Raw genomic sequence first — 22,003 nt, 5'->3', positions numbered from 1 at the left:
TGAAAGGAAGAGAAAAGCAGACCTGTCTCTGGCAATCTCTCAAGTGCAAGTCACTCTCGCCTCCAATCCTGGCTCCAAAGCCCATTCCAAACCTCTGCCTTACAGGTACGCTGTTCAGACTTGCACGCCATTAGCAAAGGGGCAAAGCTGGCTCCTTTGAGACGGATAACAAATCAGTTTGTTGTCTGACTCTGCTTCTATTCAGCAATGTGGCAATTAACCCGACATTCAAAATGTTAGGACAAAGTCACTCTGAGCGTGGATCTTGGATTCAGACCTGCCCCCCCCCAGCTTTTAAAAAAAAAAACCAAAATAAAGCCCTAGTATTTAAAACTAATCAGTCTCTTTAAATCCCTGCCAAATACCTGTTTATGCCGTGAGCAAATAATTACTTTTCTACAAGGAAGAAAGTATTAATTAAGAGTTTTCATCAGACTCCTATTCTATAGGGTTTATCTGCCACAGGTGTCAGCCAGAGGTGAGAGACGGATTAGTATACAATCAAGGGCTTTCTAAGTTAAATCTCCTCCTTGTGGTTAGCTGTTAATAATGAAGTTGTCACCAAAAAAAAGAATTTAATACTTTTAATTGGGTTTAATTACTTGGAAATTCCTGGAAAATGGACCAGCTTGGTTGTATAATAAATACTACTACTACTACTACTACTACTAGTAAAAAAGTGAAGATGAAAATGCCTGGGCCACATGTTTGAAAAAAAGAGCCTGCAAGAATAATAATCTTTCTTTGGTTGTAACATTTTATACCTTGATCAGAATTTGAAAATTGTGAAAAGTCCACGCTAGATGGAAGCAAATATAATTTAATACCATTCCTTCAGATACCTTTTCATATTCACCCTTACTGTGACTTGAAAGGTACTTCCTAAGTATTGCTTATTATTTACGGAAGGACTCTTTTTACTGGCATGTACCTGTTCAGAAATGGTTGGGGACTACACCTTGGAAGTTATTCCAATAAGCAAACGTGCATGTCAGTCACTAAATCCTCACATTCAAGAGCCCATGGAGGTTGAAATGGTTCTCCTCCCTCTCTAAATAAACTACGCTTAGGGACAGGTAGTAATGACTATGTTAATTTATCCAGTGTCTGAACCCATGAATTCTGAAATGGATTCCAGTCCTGTGGGAATACTGTACTTAAATACAGGTTAAAAGCTGGTCCCTGATGCTTGAGAACAAATGGAAATTATTTTTATTTAGTAATACAAAAAGTTCATGACTAAAAATCTACAAATAATTTATTTTTACTATAGAGGGCATAAATGTCAAAAGAGGGAACAGAATTTAAGCCAGATATGTCTTCACTTCCTTCCCTTCCTCATAGGAAAATCACTGTATTTCTATATGTAAGCCCTTGATAGCTGTGTGAAAAATACAAAACTCCTGGAAAGCTTGCTGGAAACACATCACGGTGTGTAATCCTCAGCACAACTACGTATTTTGCACATGCAACTTCCTAACACAACTTATGTCACAGAATCACAGAATTTTCAGAGTTGGAAGGGAGCTCTAGAGATCATCTAGTCCAACTCCCCTGGCTAAAGCAGGATTCCCCAGAGCACATTACTCAGGACTGCATCCAGGCGGGTCTTGGAAATCTCCAGAGAAGGGGACTCCCCCCCTCCCTGGGCAGCCTGTGCCAGTGCTCTGTCACCCTCACCGTAAAGAAGTGTTTCCGTGTATTTGAACAGAACTTCCTGTGTTCTAACTTGTGCCCATTACCCCTCGTCCTGTCACTTGGAACCATCGAAAAGAGCCTGGCTCCATCCTCCTTCAACCCACCCTTTAGATACTTGTACGCCATAATAAGGTCTCCCCTCAGCCTTCTCTACTCCAGGCTAAAGAGTCCCAGCTCTCTCAGCCTTTCATCACAAGGGAGATGCTCCAAGCCCTTAATCATCTTAGTTGCCCTTTGCTGGACTCACTCCAGCAGTTCCCTGTCCCTCTTGAACTGGGGAGCCCAAAACTGGACACAGTATTCCAGTTGTGGCCTCACCAGTGCAGAGTAGAGGGGGAGAATGACCTCCCTCGACCTACTGGCCACACTCTTCCCTATGCAGCCCAGGATTCCATTGGCCTTTTTGGCAACAAGGGCACATTGCTGGGCCATGGATAATTTACTGTCTACCACAACCCCCAGATCCTTCTCCTCTGAGCTACTTCCCAGCAGGTCCGTCCCTAACCTGTACTGGTGCCTAGCATTCTTCCTCCCCAGGTGCAGGACCTTGCACTTGCTTTTGTTGAACCTCATTAGGTTCTTCTCTGCCCAGCTCTCCAGCCTGTCCAGGTCACGCTGGATGGCAGCACGGCCCTCTGGGGTGTCAGCCACCCCACCCAGTTTGGTATCATCAGCAAACTTGCTGAGGATACACTCCGTCCCCTCATCCAGGTCATTAATGAATATATTAAACAAAAGTGGACGGAGTATTGACCCCTGGGGGACACCACTGGTTACAGGCCTCCAACTAGACTCTGTGCCGCTGATCACAACCCTCTGAGTTCTGTCCCGCAGCCAACTCTCAATCCACCTCACTGTCACCTCATCTAGCCCATACTTCCTCAGCTTCCTAATGAGGATGTCATGGGAGACAGTGTCAAAAGCCTTGCTGAAGTCAAGGTAGATGACATCCACGACTCTCCCCTCATCCAGCCAACCAGTTATAACATCATAGAAAGCTATCAGATTGGTCAAGCATGATTTACCCTTGGTAAATCCATGTTGACCACTTCCAATAACTTCCTGTTCCTCAACATGTTTGGAGATGACATCCAGAATGAGTCGCTCCATTACCTTCCCAGGGACAGAGGTGAGACTAACTGGTCTGTAGTTCCCTGGGACCTTCTTCTTGCCTTTTTTGAAGATTGGAGTGATGTCAGCCTTCTTCCAGTCCTCAGGCACCTCTCCTGTTCTCCATGACCGTTCAAAGACGATGGAGAGAGGTCTAGCAATAACATCTGCCAGCTCTCTCAGCACTCGCGGATGCATGCCATCAGGGCCCAGAGTCTGTCTAAAGTAACAGACTTTTTTATTACTTGATGGCACGTCCCTTTAGTTTTTTTAAACTATTTTTCCCCTGAAAATTGAGTCACGATTCAGCGATACTGGAAAGCAGGTTCCCTTTACTCGTGTTTATTTGACAATCCAGCATTGTTTCTGATATATATTTTATGTCAAAAATAAGCCTTTAATACTTCCAAATGCCACACGTGCACTTTGCTTAGAAAACCCTCCGCTCACCTAAGCTCTAGTACAAGAGGTTACATCTACATGAGCTCAGAGCATCTCCCGTGCCTACCATCTAAGCTGTTGTGGATCTGGTTTTGCTGTTTCTGCTGCTGCTTCTCATCAACCAGTACAGATGATAAACACAGATGTTTGCTCCCGAAATACACATTTGAAATAATCAAGCGGCTGGAATTATTTACTCCCTTCTCTCCAATAATGAACTAATAATTGATATAGCAGCATGTCTAAAGTAACAGACTTTTTTATTACCTGCAGTGATTGAATGCTATTTTAATTTAACTTAAAAAGGCATTAAATACAAGGTTTAGCCTCCAGTGGGTAAAAAAATCTCCAACTTCCTCAGAAAATCCTTTCCAAATTGTATTCATCTTGACTTAATCCATGATCTACTGAGTGAATTAGACTCTATTTGTTTTGAAAATCTATTTTATGGAGTTCCAAGGACTGTGTTTTCCTTAGGAAGGGCTTATTCTGCCTTTCTGACCAGGATGCCTGCTAGCAGCCTTCAGCATAGGCCTCTGCAGGTTTTTAACGTCCCAAGGTGCCCCACACATATGACTAACAAAATGTAAATAAACACAGCTGAGCCAGTAAGAAATTGGAAGGTTTTCTCATTAAAGAAATAAAATAAACAGATGTCCTTAAGCACTTTGGCTCATGTTTGTCAAAGGAATGGAAAACTCTCAGATGTTTGAACAGCAGTAGTGATATAAGGCCATATCTCAAGCGAGAGAAGAAGAAAAAAAGCGACGCCATGGCACTTAGAATTAACTAATAGTTCTCAAGGGAGGGTGCTTTTGATTTGAACCTTAGCAACTTCTACAAATAGTTTTTAACAGCCCAGCAATAAAATGGGGTTTTATTCCTTCTCAGTTTGTAAAGTAGTAAAGGACAGATTCGGCCATTAGAAGCATGAATCACCATCACATTTGATTAAATCCCTATGGTGTTTCAATCAGGTCCTGGCTTTAGGGTCCTGTGAGAGAACAAAGCAGGGAAAAGCAAAAGCTACTTGAAGCATTCAGTGAAAGTGTGGGGGGGAGGGGGGGGAATCAACCCTAGGGTTTTACAAGGATCTTGAGTAGAGCCAAGCAGGAACTTTTCAATGATTTTTTTTTTTTTTTAAATGGAAATTATAATTCACTTAAAGGAAAGCTTTTTGTAAGAACATGTATGTGCCAGTGAAACTTTTGAGGAGTAAGATTTCTTAGATCCACAACATCATTTCTGTTGAGAACAAGACAGTCCAGTTCACAGAGAGCCAACATACAACAGCTACGATGCTTGAAATGTTGGATAAATCTCATGTTGCCACTTCTGAAATGCAAAAGCAATAAAAAAAAATAGCTATCATAGAAAAACAGCGCCTACATCAATTGAGCCTGTACATTAATCATGCAACTATGAGGCAAACTGCAAGTCCCCACCGAAAGCAGCCACAGTGGCCACGCCAGGCAAAGTGACCACATAGTCCACACTCACAGGGACGCAGTAATACAGGCAATCTAAACACCTTTCAGTTAAAGTTAACTAGAATCTAGAACATGACTTTGCATGACGCTGATTTAAAACTGGGACATAATGAGATCTATTATTTTTTGCAGTATGTTTTTCTTAATTCGAGCCAATTCAAGATGCTGAACAATCTCAGAAATTGCTATGCATCTTACAGGGAATTTTATAGATCGTAACTCCCAGGTACCAGCAGACATTGTCAAAGTACTGATAAAAGATCCAATACAGTTCAAGAATTTAGACTGTCCTATGTATTCAGTTCTTTAAGTCACTGCTAGAATAAAATCCTTTCCATTTGGTTCCACGATTTCAGAGTAACTTGCACGTAAAGATGAATTTTAACTCCAGATTTTACTTTACTCACAATTCATTTTGATACTAAAATCCCAAGGACTGTACCAAAAAAGAACAAGAATACACATTCTAGGAACAATACAAAATACTGAGAAAAGGTATTAGCTTCACACATGCCCCTCAGCTAGGGAAAACAATGCACCCAGTACCCCATTCTTTCTTGATACTAGTCCTTTGAAAAGCGTGAGAATGAATCTGCAATATAATACTTAAAATTTCTCAGACTGAAGGAGATGCAGAATTTTTTTTTTAAAGCTTTGACAATACACATTATCGAACAAGCTTCGAAATATCTCAGTCAGGGAAAGGGGAATAGACTCATGATTTTTTTTGCATGGGAGTGCTTACAATCTCTTTTTATTGTGTCTGAATTAATACCACCAAAAGAGTCTTTCTGTATTGTGCCCAGCTGCTTCAAACAAATGGCCAAAGCCCCTTGACTTTCACCTAACTCATGTGAAACCCCAGCAGCACTGTTATGGATTTTTGACCCGTTTTTCCCATTATGTTTAGGCAGTGATTTGGCAGGCAGATCTTTGCAGACATAGTAAAGACTGCAGCCATCTTCCTGTTCAATGGGAGCTCTATTATACATGCCTGAAGGGATTAAAAGGGCTGGGTGGACAGTACATTAAGCTGTAATGATGGTCTACATCTGTTGTGGTATCTAGGCACATGGTAAATATTCTACACCCATACAGTGATCAGAAGCCTGCAGAACAGGTTTCTAAACCCTCCTGAACATAATATCCAGGGTTAACTGGCTGTGGAACTCTTTCCCCCCCCTTTTCTTTGTCAGAGGGCCTCCTGCTGAAAACGAAAGGGTGGAGAGACTTCCTCGGGTTTGACAGCTTTGCTGCCCTGATCACTTAGACCGTGACTCCATAAGTTTGTGCAGGTATGCATCCATTCAACCATGGGCAAGAAAGCAAAAGGAGATGTGAATTTGCAGGCTGCTCTGACTGCCACAATAAAGGTTATACTGCAGTGACGGTATGGGAAAGACATTAAGACCAAATGTCTGATGACTGTGTAATACATGGAATAGAGCAAAGAGTTTGGGAAGAAGGGTTAAAAAAGGAACAACCTAGGCTGAGCTATTCATTCACGCTTCAAACTTGAGTAAATTTTGTGTTTTAACTTATACTGATGCTGTCAGCAAATTATTTTCTAAACACCTGAGAAGAACTGTCCATGCTCTGAGGAGGCCATATCTATGCCAGGGACCATAGAGGTTTCCCTCAGAAACCAAACAAAGAGAATTTCAGAGAAAATACCCTGAGCATTAATGATTAATAATATGACTACAATTGACAATCCTTTTTGTGAAATCTTCCCCCTCTTTTTTCCTTTTTTTTTTTTTTTTTTTCTTCTCTGGAAAATCAGACTTTTTTGGACAGTTCCGTATTGGTGCCATCATCAAGGAAGGGACAACACGCAGAACCATTTGAGATCTTGTAATTAAAGAACACAGGAGTTTAGACCTGAATCTCTGAAGCTATGGTTGATGTTCCTCCTTCCCTCTTCCCAGAAAAATCACCCCAGCAAGAGATGCTATTCTTCAGTTTGATCAACTTTACAGACTAATTTTTGGAGTGGCTGCACAGCAGGTCTACAAGTGCAACAGACAGGATGATACTGGGACATTAATGTTGGTCAGGGGAATGATGAAGATCATAGAAACTGACACTTTTTTCTGGAGGAAGACATACAGAACCAAGACTTCCATGTGTGAGATTTAATTCAAAGCATGTGCATGTCTAATTACAGGCACATGAGTCTTTTATGATCAATTATGGTCAAAAATAAGAATTTTAGGCCTTAATACTTAATTTACTTTGAGATTAACACTTCCTACATTATTCAAGTAAAAGATTTTGAAACTCTATTAACCTCTGACTCACTGCTTCACTTATACTTCATCATTCAGCTCACTTAAACATTTTTGAATTGTGTTACTATTTAACGGTTCCCAGGTCAGCCTGTCTGAGTGCACTATATTCCCCTCTTGGTTTAAGGTCTGCTCCGAAGCCCACCAAAGCCTCTGGTTGTCTTTGGATCAAGCCGTTAGCCTATAATACTTTTATAAAACAACCATTTCCCTTATAGGAAAGCCCTGAGGAATTTAATACTGATGAAACAAACGAAGAACTACAAAAAAATCCTTCTAGAGAAGTTTCTCAAGGAGCCTGCTGTAACTTAATAGAAAAGGTGATTCATTCATTCATTCATTCAGAAAAAAAAAATATTCCTGTTTGTATCATTCTTTACATTTGTATAAAAGAAACAGCCAACAGAAGTTTGTAATTTTGTATCTTTAAAGGCTTCCAAAGCAGACAATCCCCTGAGTTTCCACTTTCCTGTTTTCCTTTCTCTCTAGTCCCTTTTACAGGCTGCTGCTCATGAGTGCCCTGTCTTGGTGTAACTGCTCTCCCAGACAACAGGAACAGCTCGGCCACTGGTGAGTGCTTTTGATAAACCCTTTCTGGCTCCACTCCCTGACCCCACTTCAACCCCACATGAGCTGCTCTAGAGATGGCAGCTTCTGCCTTTATGGCAGCCCATCAGCAAGAGCTCACAGGACCTGCAGTGGCAGGGCTTCTCGCCTCCACTAGTCCATCACACCCCTCGGTCCACCACCCTCTGCCTCCATGCAGCAGATCCCAACCTCACACCCTCTAAACTTGTGCAGGAGGCAGCAGATGAAGGCATCAAAGGTTTTATGCTAGGACAAAGTCAGCCCATTAAGGGAATTCTCCATACGCATACTGTAGCCCCTACCCAATGCTAAGCATGACCACATATCAGATCTACGCAGCGTAGTTTATGTTTCCTGATCCTGCCTAATTCTTTCTATTTTTTGCAGGCAGTAGGCTTGAGCTTACACATGTATACCTCAGACTGCCTCGTTCATTATGTTCCCTGGGAAAAGTAACCGCTTCAATTACCTTGTACAACATAGGTCTGAATAAATCCCTGCTTGGAAACACGTGCTTGGTTTTCAGAGGGTGATGTTAGAAGTGTTAGCAGCGTTCCAAGTGCTGTAGTAGACTTCCACACCACAAACACCATTTTATATCCTTTACAACTGTGCACATCTAACAGCGAACAATAAATCTATCTTACTAATTACACATTCAGCTTGTTATAACCATCGTAAAACAAGTACAGCTGGTAAAGCCATGAAATGATGTCAAATCATATTTCTGCTTTCTAGAGAGAAGCAGGGTTATTTTCCAGTCTCCTGATGAAGCTGACTGTTCAAAGCCATGTGTGGAAACAGCTGCCAACTAGGTCATCCACCTTTAATTAGGCAATGATATTGTCTTTTTTCCTACCCATTTAAAAGTGTTTGACATTCTGTAATTCAAAGTGACTTAAGTGTTTATCATAAAAAGCTGCCTTAGGAAGAAACTGAAGCACATGGCACTAAATCCAAGAGCCAGCGTTTTCTCCTTAGCAGCCACGTTCAGTCTGTTCAGCCACATAGAAAGCCACCTAAAAATGGAATTGCCTGCATTTCAAAGGGGGTTTCTAAAATACGGATAGCTAAAGATACTGTTCCAAACACCCCTTAAAAATGTAAGCTTCAGCAGCTATGTGGGAAGAAGAGCCAGTATTCTTCATGGCAACCTACACTCATCAACACAAAATCTCTCTTAAAAAGTTGTCTGAGATTTGTAAGAAAACACCAGTCTAACAAAAAATGTGTTACCTCATTCAGGCTAGAATTAATGCTGTTTGGCTGCTTGATAGGCTCTTTCTTGCAGGAGACAGACGTTGAATAACATCCCAATGTCCTATCTAGCAGCAGCTGAACAATACAAGCTTTTGAAAAACAAGGGGCTACTTGCAACATGAAAGGGAGGTAAATTAAATTTTCACATGTTAGAAGGAAATGCCACAGGACATATTTATACAAATGTGTCTGAATAAAATCGGCAGCATCTGTTTGAAAAGACGTCTCATTAGCTGCCCCCACAGTTCCCGATGCAATTTGGCTGGACAAGCAGTTAATGCTAAAAAAATTAAATTTTACCTTCCCATATCTGGATGCAAAGGTTCCCGTGAGTAAGGAGTGAAAAATAATTATCGTCTCATCCAAATCCCACACAAACACACGCTGTGATGACAGACGGGGTGGAAAAAAGAAATACAGTTACATATTAAGCAATTGCAAGAATTTGTTCAGTCAGGAAATATGTCCTGTTGGACTAAAGGTTTTTAAGATCTCAAATCCATTTGGAGCACTGACTGTAGATGCTTTGTGAAAGCAGGCAAATGAAACATCAGGAATTTTGGAACTATGTGTGTGCTAGTCATCCTGAGAGTCTGCTCTCCTAACAAGCACAGAAATCCCCTGTTGCATGTCAAGTTAGGGGAACAAAACAGCAAACTTATAAAAAGCCCAAAGGAAAAAAATGTACATATGAAGAATAGTTTGAGACGCTGATAATATAGAAATTGAGCAATTATTTTGACTACCCACGTCTGTAGGCTCCAGTTATATTACTGCTTTTATTCTGGCTCTTACAACTCACTAGTCTGATGGTGGGATTTGCTAATAGAAGCAACTGTTTATCTTTGCTGGATTTACTAAAGGAATATAAATTAAAGTTATTACCTCAATCTCACTGTCAGCAGTAGGGGAAGGATCGTTGCTTCTTTTTGACCGGGCTCGTACCTTGCCATCTGACCCTCTGTGATGTCTGTCTGTTTCTATATCTTTTGCTGGTGTTGTTGAATATTCCCCTAATAGGAAAAAGAAATTACATTGTAAACTTAAATTTTGCACTGTATCATTATAATTAAAGCATGAAACCTTTTAATGGAGAGCACCAGAAATACTGGGAAAACACCATGAAAACACCATCAGAAAGTCCTACTCTTTTCATGTCAATAGCTGACATTGTTAGAGAAGTAACTTTTAACTCCTAAGGTTTATTAAAACAATTTCAAAAATCACCAAGACTTTATACATAACATTTTAAAATGGACGTTTCACTTCAAAAACCTTATCACATTTTTCATTGAAAAAAATAGCTTTTTTAATATTAGCCTCCCTCCCCCCCCTGCTTTTCAAGAGAGAATTTAGAAAGGCAATGGAAAAGGAAATGAAGCTCGATTAACTCCTGAAATGTTTTTTTCTTTTTTTAAATTTAGATGAATGCTTATGATTAAACATATACTTTCAACATCAACTTCTATTTAAAAAATACAGAACTAGCCTGTTCAGCCATATTCTATTTCACAGAGGGTAGTACTCTAGAAATAACTGAGAAGAGACAGTCAAAGGTGAACTTCCCTGTATAAAGAATCTGTTTTGATTGGCTTGAGTTTCATAAACCTGTCTAGATTTCACTTACCTTACATCACAAATCCTTTTCATATTTTTCTTTTCACCTTGCTAAGTTGTGGCCTTTCCAGCTTCCTAGAATAACCATATTCTTCTTGAGAGAAGCTTGGATTGTGCCTAACAAGCCTTTTTGAAATCACCCTTTCTCAAAAAGTCTGAGATAAGATCTAAGGAACAGAAAATCCTCCAACTGCTTTTAGAGCAATCTGTGATTGCTTCTTTTTAAAAACCAATATTAGTTTATTTTTCTTTTAGAGCAACCACAGATGTTCAGATTTGTTTCATAAGTCAGCAGACCTTCAATGGGCGTATACAGTGATCATCCACAAATTATGTGGTGTTTTATATAAATGTTATTGCATGCCAATGAAAACTTTAGTAGGGAAGTGATATCTGAAGATTGTACTTGAACAGTACATTGGAGGATCAAAATCCATCAGTAATTCCATAAACCATTTAAGCTTTGAGACTTTAAAAATCAAGCACTCAAAGAAAGGCCACAAATTTTGAAGCCTTTTTGTGTGGAATTAATCTTGAACTTTCAACTTAGACAAAGTTTGTGTTGATTTTTTAAAGAAGGACTTTCTTTTGATGTACTTATTTATGAATGCATATATTACATGTTGTTGTAAGAGGTGAATATAAACCTCGACAGAGATGTGGACTAAAAAGTCACCACAGAGTCAGGAATCTCTTGGGCTTTTTCGGAGCATGGCTGGCTGGTTTGAACCCTCTGCTACCCACATTAGCACTCAATACTGATCTGGGTTTTGTATGTAATTGTTTTGTATTTCGGTACTACCTTTAGAGGACAGCAAACCTCGCATACTCATAAAAATGACACAGGATGGTTTTACAGAGCTTGGATGTTCTAATCTCTTCCCAAAACCCTGTGTTGCACTGCATAAGCAGAACTGTTATGTCCTAGGAAATCTGATTTATCCATATAAATATACGTGTTTTAAAAAATGCCAGCAACAGTGTTATAATGTTTATGTCTACAGGTGGCTGAGACTGCCAAACTGAAAACAGAAGAGATGCACCTACCAGACAGCGATTCTGTGCTCTGACTGTTGATATTGTGAGAAGATTCCTGCAGAGAATAAGTGGAGGTTGGGATTGCTGAGGGGCTGATGCTGTTTGCAGACACATATGGAGAGTTGTAGGAAGAGCTGTAATACTGTGAGTACTGGCTTTGAGGAAAGCTTGGATATGATGAATATTCCTTTGAGGAAAAAAGAAACATCTAACTGGTTTTATCTTATAAATGAGAAAGGCACCACAAAGGCAGTGTTATCTTCACATGAAGCAAGCCATGGCTCACAAATATTTCACTAAAGAACCACGTGTCATTCACTTACAAAATTACATTTCTGCTTCTCCCAAATATACTCCTATTTTATTAGGATCAAGTAATCAACAAGAGGTCTGAAATCACGCAAATCCTGCTTTTTCTACAGGATGTTAGTTATCAGCACTGACACATTTTGTATTACAGAGTTTAACAATTTTATGTAGGAGTGAAGTACGGCAGCTTTTTGCTAAGGGCTGTGATGGAACACATAGTCTCTGTAAACAACAAAATTTGAGAAATTAGAAGAACAGAATGAATAACTAGGTGAGGGAAGGAGCAAAACAGGCTGCTTTTTCCCATGATCACCAACATTTTCTGATCAGTTGTTAGGTTACAAAAATGAAGAAAAAAGAAAAAGTAACAATTTTTTTGCAGGAATGTTCACAGTTGAGATTGTCCCAACTATCTCAGCAATAACTAAATGCCTGAGCGATCTTCCCTACCTACAAAAAAATTAACTAAAAATATGAGGCACAAGTGACCTTGGGGACCTGAGGTATCACAAAACCCTTTGCCTTGATTTTAAGGCTCCCAAACAAACTTCATACCATTATCCTTATATGTTCTTTTTTTTTTTTTTTGTGAGAAGCAGGACACCAGAGTAGATTATAAAACTTCTCTCTGGACAATTAAAACATGAAAGGTTTAATTTGTTTCTTTTTGTTTTAATTGCAACTCTTGCTCTTGTCCACCTACTTGCTTTTTCAGATAGAAAAAGGATCTCTGGGGATTGTCTTTCAGCAAAAGGTTTTTATTTCCTCAAAAATGCTAGTTAGTCTCTGGTATTAAAGAAAAATAAATAATAAATAATCTTTAGAAAGACTAAAAGCACTTTCCTCCTTAACAGCTTACATCTTTGTCTGTGACACAGCTATTTCATTAACTTTCAGTCACCAGAGAGCTCTCAAGATCAAAGACTCAAGTTGTTATAATAACAATTAAACTGAAAAATAAATGAGAGAATTTCATTGTTTTCTCTTAAAGAATATTACAAAATAATGGAAACAGCCCAATTATTTTTCCTCTTTTTAGTTAAACTCCATACTTCAATCAAATGCACTTCTGTCAGCAAATGCTGGTTTTAGCCAAAACTGAAGTAATAAACAGATTGTCCACTGTTGTCATTAAGAATACAAGTCAACAATCACCTTACAAACAAGGAATTAAAATTATTGGTCAACCAAAGTACATTTTTTGGGACAGTGTACTCATCTGTTCGGTCCAATCAAGAAGAACCATTTGCTACTGAAAAACATCTGCCCTGTGTATATATACATGCTGTTTATTTATACACATGCATTTATCACGGTATCTGAAGCATGAAGCCCACAGACAGGTGTATTCTCAAAGAAGGAAGCGCACAGACAGCTCAATATTCATCAGGGCCTGCCAATGCCTCTTTCAAATTGTTCATATTTATTACATAGTGCCAAGACAACAAGCAGGACCCTAGAGGCAGAGCTCTCTGTAGATGATGGAAAACATATCTGAAAGTTGTAAGATGGCAGAGGAATGATGAAACTCTTGGCACTGCTACAGCAGCATGGCAGAGGCTGCCAGGACATCCTCCGCCTGCAAGGACTGCACTCTGTGCAAGCATGTGTATTGATACACACATCTTAAAATTGATCGGGATACTTTGAAGTCCAGCAAATGGACAGGACATAGGAGTAGAGCAGAATGGTATTCACCGAAACACATGGCAGTACCTTCCTTAAATATATGTAACCACCAAAATAATCTCTCTGATCTACCAAGCTTCCAAGTGTTTAAAATAAACGACAAGGTTGCCAATAATAAATGCTGAACCGTACCTGATGCACAGCACTGAATCCTGCAGAATTTGTCAGGCCATTCGCTCCTTGGTAAATTCCCGTTGTGCCTAAGGGAAAGAATATCACGGTCATAAAGCATACCAGCCATCAAAGTACCAGGATATCTTAGTACAAATGATTTCCAACAGGAAGTAACTACTGTCTCACTAGAAAAAAGGTGTATCACATCTTGACAAATGTAGGCTGTACAGACTCAGGGCTACTACTGAGGTCTGCTTATTCACAGCTATTCAAAGACAACCATTACATACACTAAAACAAACACTTATAGAGCTGGGAAACAAAGCCGGAAAACAAGGATTCAACCCAAATTTAAAATTCAGTTACTTCTTTTTCCTATAAATAAGGGAAGAATATTTTTTTATCATCTTATTCTGTAGGAAAACCCCTCAGATTATGTATACAACCACACATACTCTTTCACGCATAGGTATGACCTGGAATCTGTCCTTATGGACCAGGTACCCGGGAATTTTTAGAAGACTTTGAAAATTTGTTCCCTGGTGTTGATATCCCAAACATAAAAACAATATTGCTGAGACTTCTGGAACAGCAGGAAGCAAAAACATTGCTTCATCCTGGGATGTTAGGAAGAAAAAGGATGGTCAGGTGATTTTTACATGGCTTTGTCCCAAACAAAGCAGCTGATGTCCAGCCAGGTCTCCTTAGCTGGAGGAAACATTACCACAAAGTTTTCATGGGTGGAGAAGTAAAGGTTCAGAAAAGATCTACAGGAACAGTCCTCTTTTGCCTCCCCATCAGGGAAGTGATAAGAGAGCTGCAAGTCTCCCATCCTCTGGATCCTGCATCCCTGGCAAGTTCTAGCCTTGATTTAACTCCAGTCTATGCCATTTTCTATTTCAAAATTTTGTATTTCACTTGGGTGGAGAACTTCCTCCTGAGTTTGTATGGTCTGATGAAAATCTATACTAAAAATCTTCTTCCAGTATTTTACAACAGTGCTTGCTCCAAGTGCTGGCTGTTCATGTACACAAGGCAAAAGCTGGACTATGCCATATTCCATCCTAATAGAAGGCAAAGGGCTTCAAAGAGCACTCGAACCCACTACTTCCACAGTGAAAGAGGTATGATCTTGGTATTGTGCAGCCACAGCAAGCTCTTGTCTGGGCTTCATTTTGTCACCTCGACGTACCATCAGACCAAGCCCTAATCAGGCACTCAGCTTTTTTTTCTTATCTGGTTTCTTACCATGTGAATGACTTTGAGCAGTGCAGTTTTAACCATGTGACTCTCTGCACATCTTCATGTGGCAACCTTTCTCCAAAGATCCACTTGCTTGTTTTTATTTTAAGACACCAGATTAGCTAGGGAATGGACAGCTGAACAAACTCCACTCTGCCAAGTGCAGCTACAAAGCACATGCACTGAGAAATAAATCTCAAGCCATAGAGAAACAAGAGGGAGGACTCTGCGCTCCAGAACAAATTTGCTGCCACATGTAGTCTTTAAAAAGAAAAGGGCAGAAAGGGGGAAAAGAGGGTCCAGATTACTGCCAGGTACCTGGAGGCCTGGGTCTGCCCAGGCTCCCTGCATATGCTGGCTGGGGAGCTGAGCCAGTGCTGGTGGGTTTGGGTGATGCCCCCTCCTGGCATTCACCCCTCAGAGGCAACTCTGGATGTATCCAATCTCTCCTCCTCCCCACAACCCATATGGGGAGACTGCCCAGAGAAGCATCCCGAAAGCGGCAACACATTCAACTATTGGCATTTCCCCACCTCCCGCCCACACTAGGCTTTGCTTTTCTGCAGAGTTTTTCCAAAAGTCACAATTATGCAGCAGGATGAATATATTCCTGTGGTAACTAAGCATTTCTCACCACTGTGAAGGGGAGTAATAGAGCCCCAGCGCTTACAGGCAAAAACAACTTTCACAGAACACAAAACAGCTCTTGTACACCAGAGCTCAAAACAATACAGGGGGGAATTTTTGATCTTCCTAAACTGTCATTTAGAAACAATCCATCATCCTTTATTAAAGCTGTCAAGAGGGGGATGAGTTACCTCGAGGGACTCGTGCTTTATGTGTAAATTGTGATGAGAACATGTTTATTACTGTGCTACCTGCACATGATACCATAGCTTTCTGATTTCCAAACAATCAGAAAGAATTATAAAAAGGAGAGATGTGCGCAACTGGAATGAACTTACTCTGAACTTTGTACCAGCTGTGCAAAGCAAGTATGTCCATGCACACACAGGGCAGGTGTGTGAGCAGTAGAGGGTAGAAATGTAGGGGTGAGAGGATGGGGAATGACTTGTGCTCCATAGCTTCCCACTCTACACTGTGACTAGACACTATGTGGTGGATTTTACACTGTGGTTTTGTAGAATATATTTTTACCATTTTAGATGAGCTACCCCAGGTCCAAGGCCAGGGGTCCCCACAGGCTGCTGCAGTCTGGCTTCCTCTGCCCAGAGGATTTTCAAAAAGAAGGACTGTGGTGCAGGGACAGAAACTAAACTTCCCAATTTTTTACCTGCATATTTAAATGCTTGTGAAAGTGATTAAGACTAGTATTTCCTATAACCTGAAGTTCAGCAGGCCTGGGAACAGATTTTGGCAATTCAGGTTTTTCACTTATTCCGAGCCCTGTCATTGTATCCTTACCAAGTAGGAGTACCATTTTAGAATAGTTTGTCTAAATTGAGATTAAACAGATTAAACACAAGTCTCTTTTTCTGCCCCTACAGCACTAAATTCAGAGAATGCAAGTCTCCCCCGGGGTATACCTTGAGAGCTACTAAGCTCAGTATCTCTTGGCAGCTCAGTACTGTTAGAGCAGAATAGTTACAGATAAGGACACTTGAGACAACCAAAGCTACTAAAAACTTGGAATTTCTTCCCAGCTGAACAAGGATGAAAAGGTGGGAGGAAAAAAAAATATCAATTATCTGCATGGAAAAGAAATTTCTTAAGATTCAGGTTGAGAAATATTTCATTTCAACGTCAACCTTTGTCTCGGGGACCAGAGCTGTCTCATGGCGACTACTACAGCTCAGTCCCTGTTTCACTTTACAGGCTAGACTGGTGAGACCACATTTTCAATGATGCACAATCAGTTCAAATGGAAGGAAAACAAACAAGCACCACAGGCAATGAAGGGAAGTATAAACTCTCTCTCTTCATGAGCAGAGAATGAGGCCTGCTAGTTACAGTTTCTGCGAGCAGCCTAGTAGAATTCAGCAGTTCAGAACACATATCGGAACTGGCCCCAAATGTTTGCTTTTCCTCCCTAAGTTGTTGATAAGAAATAAACATTACCATAGTAAAATGAATTCTGCCGCGTGCGACTTCAGTTTTGCATCAGTAAATTTTACACTCAGGGGATTTTCAAAGTTATCAACAGAACTTGCATACTAGCATTATCAATTTAGCCATATTCCTCGTGTAACCATTTTTTTTCAAATGCTTTCCCAGGTAACAGCATTTCTTGCAATATTCAGAGATAGACTGGGATGACATTAGAAAGTGGTGCTTATGTGGAATGGGACACGCCTAGGAAGCCTCTTGGTAAGCATTGTAAAGGAATGCCTGTCCCCCCTCCCTTTTCTGAGTGCATACAGCCCATTTCCACAGTACTTTTGCTTTCACATATCTTGGCTTTTTTTCCTGACCTCTGAAGACAGTACACTATCTCAAACTGCAGCTGATTTTACATTTGCAATACTGTAGATGTGCAAGCAAGTGATCTGTTTCCATCTATCTTGGTAACTCAATGTCAAGTAATTGCATTCAAACTCCTACTTGCAAATCAGAAACAAGCCTAGGATCTCTCCCTTTGGATCTTCTCCATATGGAATATGGTTCACATCTGTGTTCAATCAAACCAGTTGCTAAATGTCACAATGCCCTCATTCACAGGTAGCTTAAAGAACATTTAGCTGGTAATAAAACAATCTGGACTCTAGAGTGGAATCGTTCTTCAGATGTATGGTACTGTAAATGTTCCTGTAAAGTATGTATATCACAAACACACTTGCATGCAAAGACACTGCATAAAAGGCGTGCATATGCTGTACATACTCAGTGCCACAATTTCTGCTTGATAAGTTGATGCAGCCCTTCTCTATGTGAGTGTCCAAGGGCAACATATATACAGAAACTCTCTGTAAGCTGATTGATGGTATATTTCTGTTCTCATACAGATGGATTTCATTTGCTGTTTTCCCCTCGTTCCCTTGTTAATTCAAGTATTTTAAAATCTATGCCATGGTCAATGATAATTTCAATGGTGTGTGATCTGGACTGTGCTCCTGCAAAGACTTTCATGCCAGATTCTCTTTCCTCTCGGTTTCTCCCTTTCTGCCTTTTAGTCACTGCAATAACAAGCTGCATTTCTTCCCCTCCTTTCCAGGTAAGAGCAAGTAAAGAAAAGAATGGAATATTCATGGTTATTTTCAGTATCTTCAGAACTAAGCTCTGGCATTGCTAAAAAAAGTTTTCTTTCAGCTTATGAATACACAGTATGACATAGGAATACTGGTGTCTTAGGGAGTTGTGATTAGAGACAGGATGGGCTTGTGGTATAGTTCAGATCAATTCCACAGCAAGCTTTGAGAATCAGGTTTGTGTTCTTGCATTTCACAGGTCAGTGGGGCCCTGACATCAAGGGAGGTGTTCTCCAAGTCTCCTGTACTGCTCAAAAGAGAATAAGCTGCTATATTCAGAAGAACAGATGGTTTGCACTTCCAGTATTCAATGAAATACTCAACCATCAGAGGAGGACATAGCCAGCCTCAACACAGGTGGAAAGCAGGGCATTTATCACAGCTCTCCGGGTAGCCAGCAGCAACTGTGAATACATGAACACTCAAAAGATGGAACATTAGACTGAGATGAAGGTGTTCAGAGGGTGGCTTCCATACGCACTTCTGATTATGCTTGAAATAGAACAACGAAGCTTAGATCTAAGCGTTTCCTCTAACTTGTAGATGAATTGCACAGTGGTTCCAGGGAGAGTTCTCTCAAAGGATTATTTGATCACTTAGCACTGCTAAAATAAATGTCTACAGGGTTCAGCTGAATTGCATGGTATTTTACAAGCTTGCATATAATGGCTTGTGTATTCTTACATCAGCAAGCTGTTTTCCTACAGGAAACAATGTTGACTGTGAGTGATGCAAGGAAAGGCCTTAGTCTAACTCCCAGCAGAGTATGCATTACTCTATGCTATGAAGAACATCTGGCTGAAGACTTGCATGGTCATTCAGAAAGGTTCTTTGCAGTGCTTTAGCTCTTTGACAAGCTAATGTTTCCTGCAGTAAATATTGCCTTCTCCAAGCTGCTACTTTTTTAGTGAGAGGTTAAGCACTCATCAAAATTACCTCCCACCAGCTATACTCCAGTGCCTTGTAAGGTTCCAAATCCTACAACATCTGCCTGCATTTATTGGGCAAGAAAACTCATAAAATGTTGCATGGCTGTCAGCTGTGGAGGTATTTCAAGACTATCTGACCTGTTAAAGGAGAAGAAAAACTCAACCCATATGTACTTTGCAGCATATTGCTCAACTGTTTGCCATTAGGCATAATGAAACCTTCCCCCAAAACAGTCTTGTATTTCTGTCTGGAAGGGCTCAAGACAGCATAGGGAAGAGCACACAATATTAACCTAGATGAAAAGCATGATTCTGCAATGTTATAGCACTTGACATCAGCATTGTCTATTAAAGGACATTGCTCCCAGAAGCACATGAACACCTCCTGCAGATAATACTCTCAGACATGCAACCCATTTAAAATATGTCCATTTGTCTCCCACTACAATCCCATTCAGTCCTGCTAGCCTGACCAGGTGTTTGAGGGCACTTTCAATAGTGATATAAAACACATTTCACAATACAGTTTTTCTGAGTCAAAACTCTTCCCCTGCTGCCTGCTTCTGGGAGTACTCAACCCACGGAGCCTCAAAGAGCTTTAATAAGTGATGACCGAGGCAGTTTTAAGGGCCTGGCTTTTACCGTTCTTTTGAGCCTGGTCACCTGTATAGCTCAATCCAGCTCAACAATGGTGTTGAAAGTGCTGGGATAGTTTATACTTACTCTCAGGATTTGAACCATGGAAAAGCAATTACATTTTATTATATTTTGAGAAAGTGTTCCTTTTAACCACTCCTATCAAATGATGGTGCAGCTACAGAAGGAAATCGCACTGGATTGTCTTCAAAAACAAATCAGAAGGAAATGTTTTGGCCAAAAAGTGAACATCCTTACAACAACGATGTAGACTGTTTCTGTGCAATCCCTTGTTGAAAAAACAACCAGCAAAACTGACTTTATCTGGGTGACTCCCTGGACACCAGAGGTTAAAGTCTCCTCTGGCTGCAGTTGCATCCTGGAGACAATCCTCCATTGACAGACAACAAGACATGATAAAGGAAAGCTGGATTTGCCACCTCCTGTGCTGTTTAGTGGGTACGAGATTCCAGTTCCCAGGTCAGCGTTAAAATCTAACTAGCTCTATAACATCTGCTGTCATGCAATTGGTGATAAAAATCTGACTTGTGAGCATAGGCTGCCCAGAGAGGTTGTGGAGTGTCGCACACTGGAGACATTCAAAACCCGCCTAGACGCTGTCCCATGCAACCTGCTGTAGGTGACCCTGCTCTGGCAAGGGGGCTGGACTAAATGATCTCCAGAGGTCCCTTCCAACCCTAACCATTCTGTGACAGCCACATATTTAGCAATTCCCTTCCCCTTGAGCAAGGTGAATCTCTAAATACCAATGGAAAAGAGAAGAGCAAGCCAGGCAGCATGTCTCCACTCTTTGACCCAATAATTAGGATCATGGTAAGTCTTAACTGAACACTCTAGAGCCAGACATCTGCTCCAAGACTTTTCCAGCCCCTCTCTGCACTGCTTCAGTACTGCAGTCCCTCCAGGAAAAAACCTACAACAATGGCCAACAGTGGATGCTCAAAGAAAAGCATAAGAAACAGGAAAAAAGCAAAGTGATCTTTGTCCTGGTACTGCCTTGTCTGCTTCAATTCATCTCCCAGTTACAGACTTTTTAAGACAAATTTATATCCTCCTCTTTTTATCTTTAATAACTGTCAATGGACTCTTCTTCAGACAGTGCAGGTATTCTTGTAGTTCTAGAGGTCACAGTATTGTAGTGCAGAAGTTTCAGTGTTTAAACTCTGCCAATATAAATAGAAAGTGCATCCAAATTACACATAAAAAAGCCCATGCAAGAGCATTATCCAATGCCAGCACAGCAGTTAAGAAACTCCTGAGTTGCGCAGCCTGTGCTAACTGATGCAGGGTCAGATGTTATTTGTACACAAACTTCATCACTGTCTTTGATTGTATGACTGCATTCTATTTTTTCCACTAAAGCATTACCTTACACAGTGCCTGGAAATGAGATACAACAGAAAGCAGTATCAATACTGCACCAGCATCGTGAATCTGATGTTTTGTAACTTTCCAGTGCTTGACTATGCAGGTATGATGTTTCTTGATACAAACTTTTATGGGTAATTTTACACTAGCTCTTCTATTGCCTTCTAGATATTTTCAATAAAACTTTATTTGGTATACTGAATCAATTATTCAGTGAAGCTTCTATAACATCTTAGCATATTCTATGCCACCTACACTGTAAGATGAATAATCAAGGCCAAACTAATAATTTCTCAAGCTGTTACCAGCCTATAGTTGGGGTTTTTTTTTGACATTCTACAAAAGTGATGAAAATAAAATCCACAAGCAGGAGTCTCTGTGACATCCCACTTCCTTATCACACACAAACTGTATTTTCTTTATCCAGTCCCTTCACTATCGTCCCCCCTACCTTAAAACTTCTCTCTCATTCATGACCATCATGCCTGCTTCCATCTCCCTGATGCCATCCTCTGCAAGCCTGATAACAGACAAAGAAAACTCTCAAGCTTCCTCCCACACTGCTCTTCACACTAAGCAAAGAGTTCCTCCTAAGTATTCATAAAACTAATGTTTCAAAATACTAATTTTCTGCAATTCCTTTAAAACTTCTGACACTGGGTAGGAGGCCAAGATACCCAAGTTACTGCTTCTAATGCAGATTAGTATTATTATTAGTCGTCTTTTACACTTTTCCTAACTCTTTATCTACCCTTATCAATGAGCAAGGCTCATAGTTGCACAAACAGCATCACCACCACCAATGGGCAGCACTCAAACATTTTGTTTCAGTGTGAACACCCAGCCAGCTCGCTAGACTTTATGGATATCAAGCCTGATCTTTTTTACAGGACAACCACAGAATTTTATCCAACACTTCCTGCAGTGAACCAATGACTTGTCTTACGCTCAAACATATC

The 22,003-nt window shown here is 40.4% G+C and overlaps 1 protein-coding gene across 1 annotated transcript in view; it reads right to left on the bottom strand.

Annotated features, from left to right (window-relative positions):
- The window catches only part of EYA2 (EYA transcriptional coactivator and phosphatase 2), a 126,073-nt gene that overhangs the window by 22,395 nt on the left and 81,675 nt on the right, over positions 1-22,003 (bottom strand). The window contains exons 6-9 of the mRNA XM_082491333.1: positions 13,661-13,728; positions 11,540-11,717; positions 9,761-9,888; positions 9,176-9,259 (exon numbers count right to left, since the gene is read on the bottom strand). Coding sequence (XP_082347459.1) covers positions 9,176-9,259; positions 9,761-9,888; positions 11,540-11,717; positions 13,661-13,728 — 458 coding nt within the window. The remainder of the gene's footprint in view (positions 1-9,175; positions 9,260-9,760; positions 9,889-11,539; positions 11,718-13,660; positions 13,729-22,003) is intronic.

Source organism: Vanellus vanellus (assembly GCF_965231255.1).
Source record: "Vanellus vanellus genome assembly, chromosome: 15".
Taxonomy (NCBI): Eukaryota; Metazoa; Chordata; class Aves; order Charadriiformes; family Charadriidae; genus Vanellus; species Vanellus vanellus.
The sequence above is the reverse complement of the archived record's forward strand: the minus strand, read 5'-3'. Positions and strand labels throughout refer to the sequence as shown.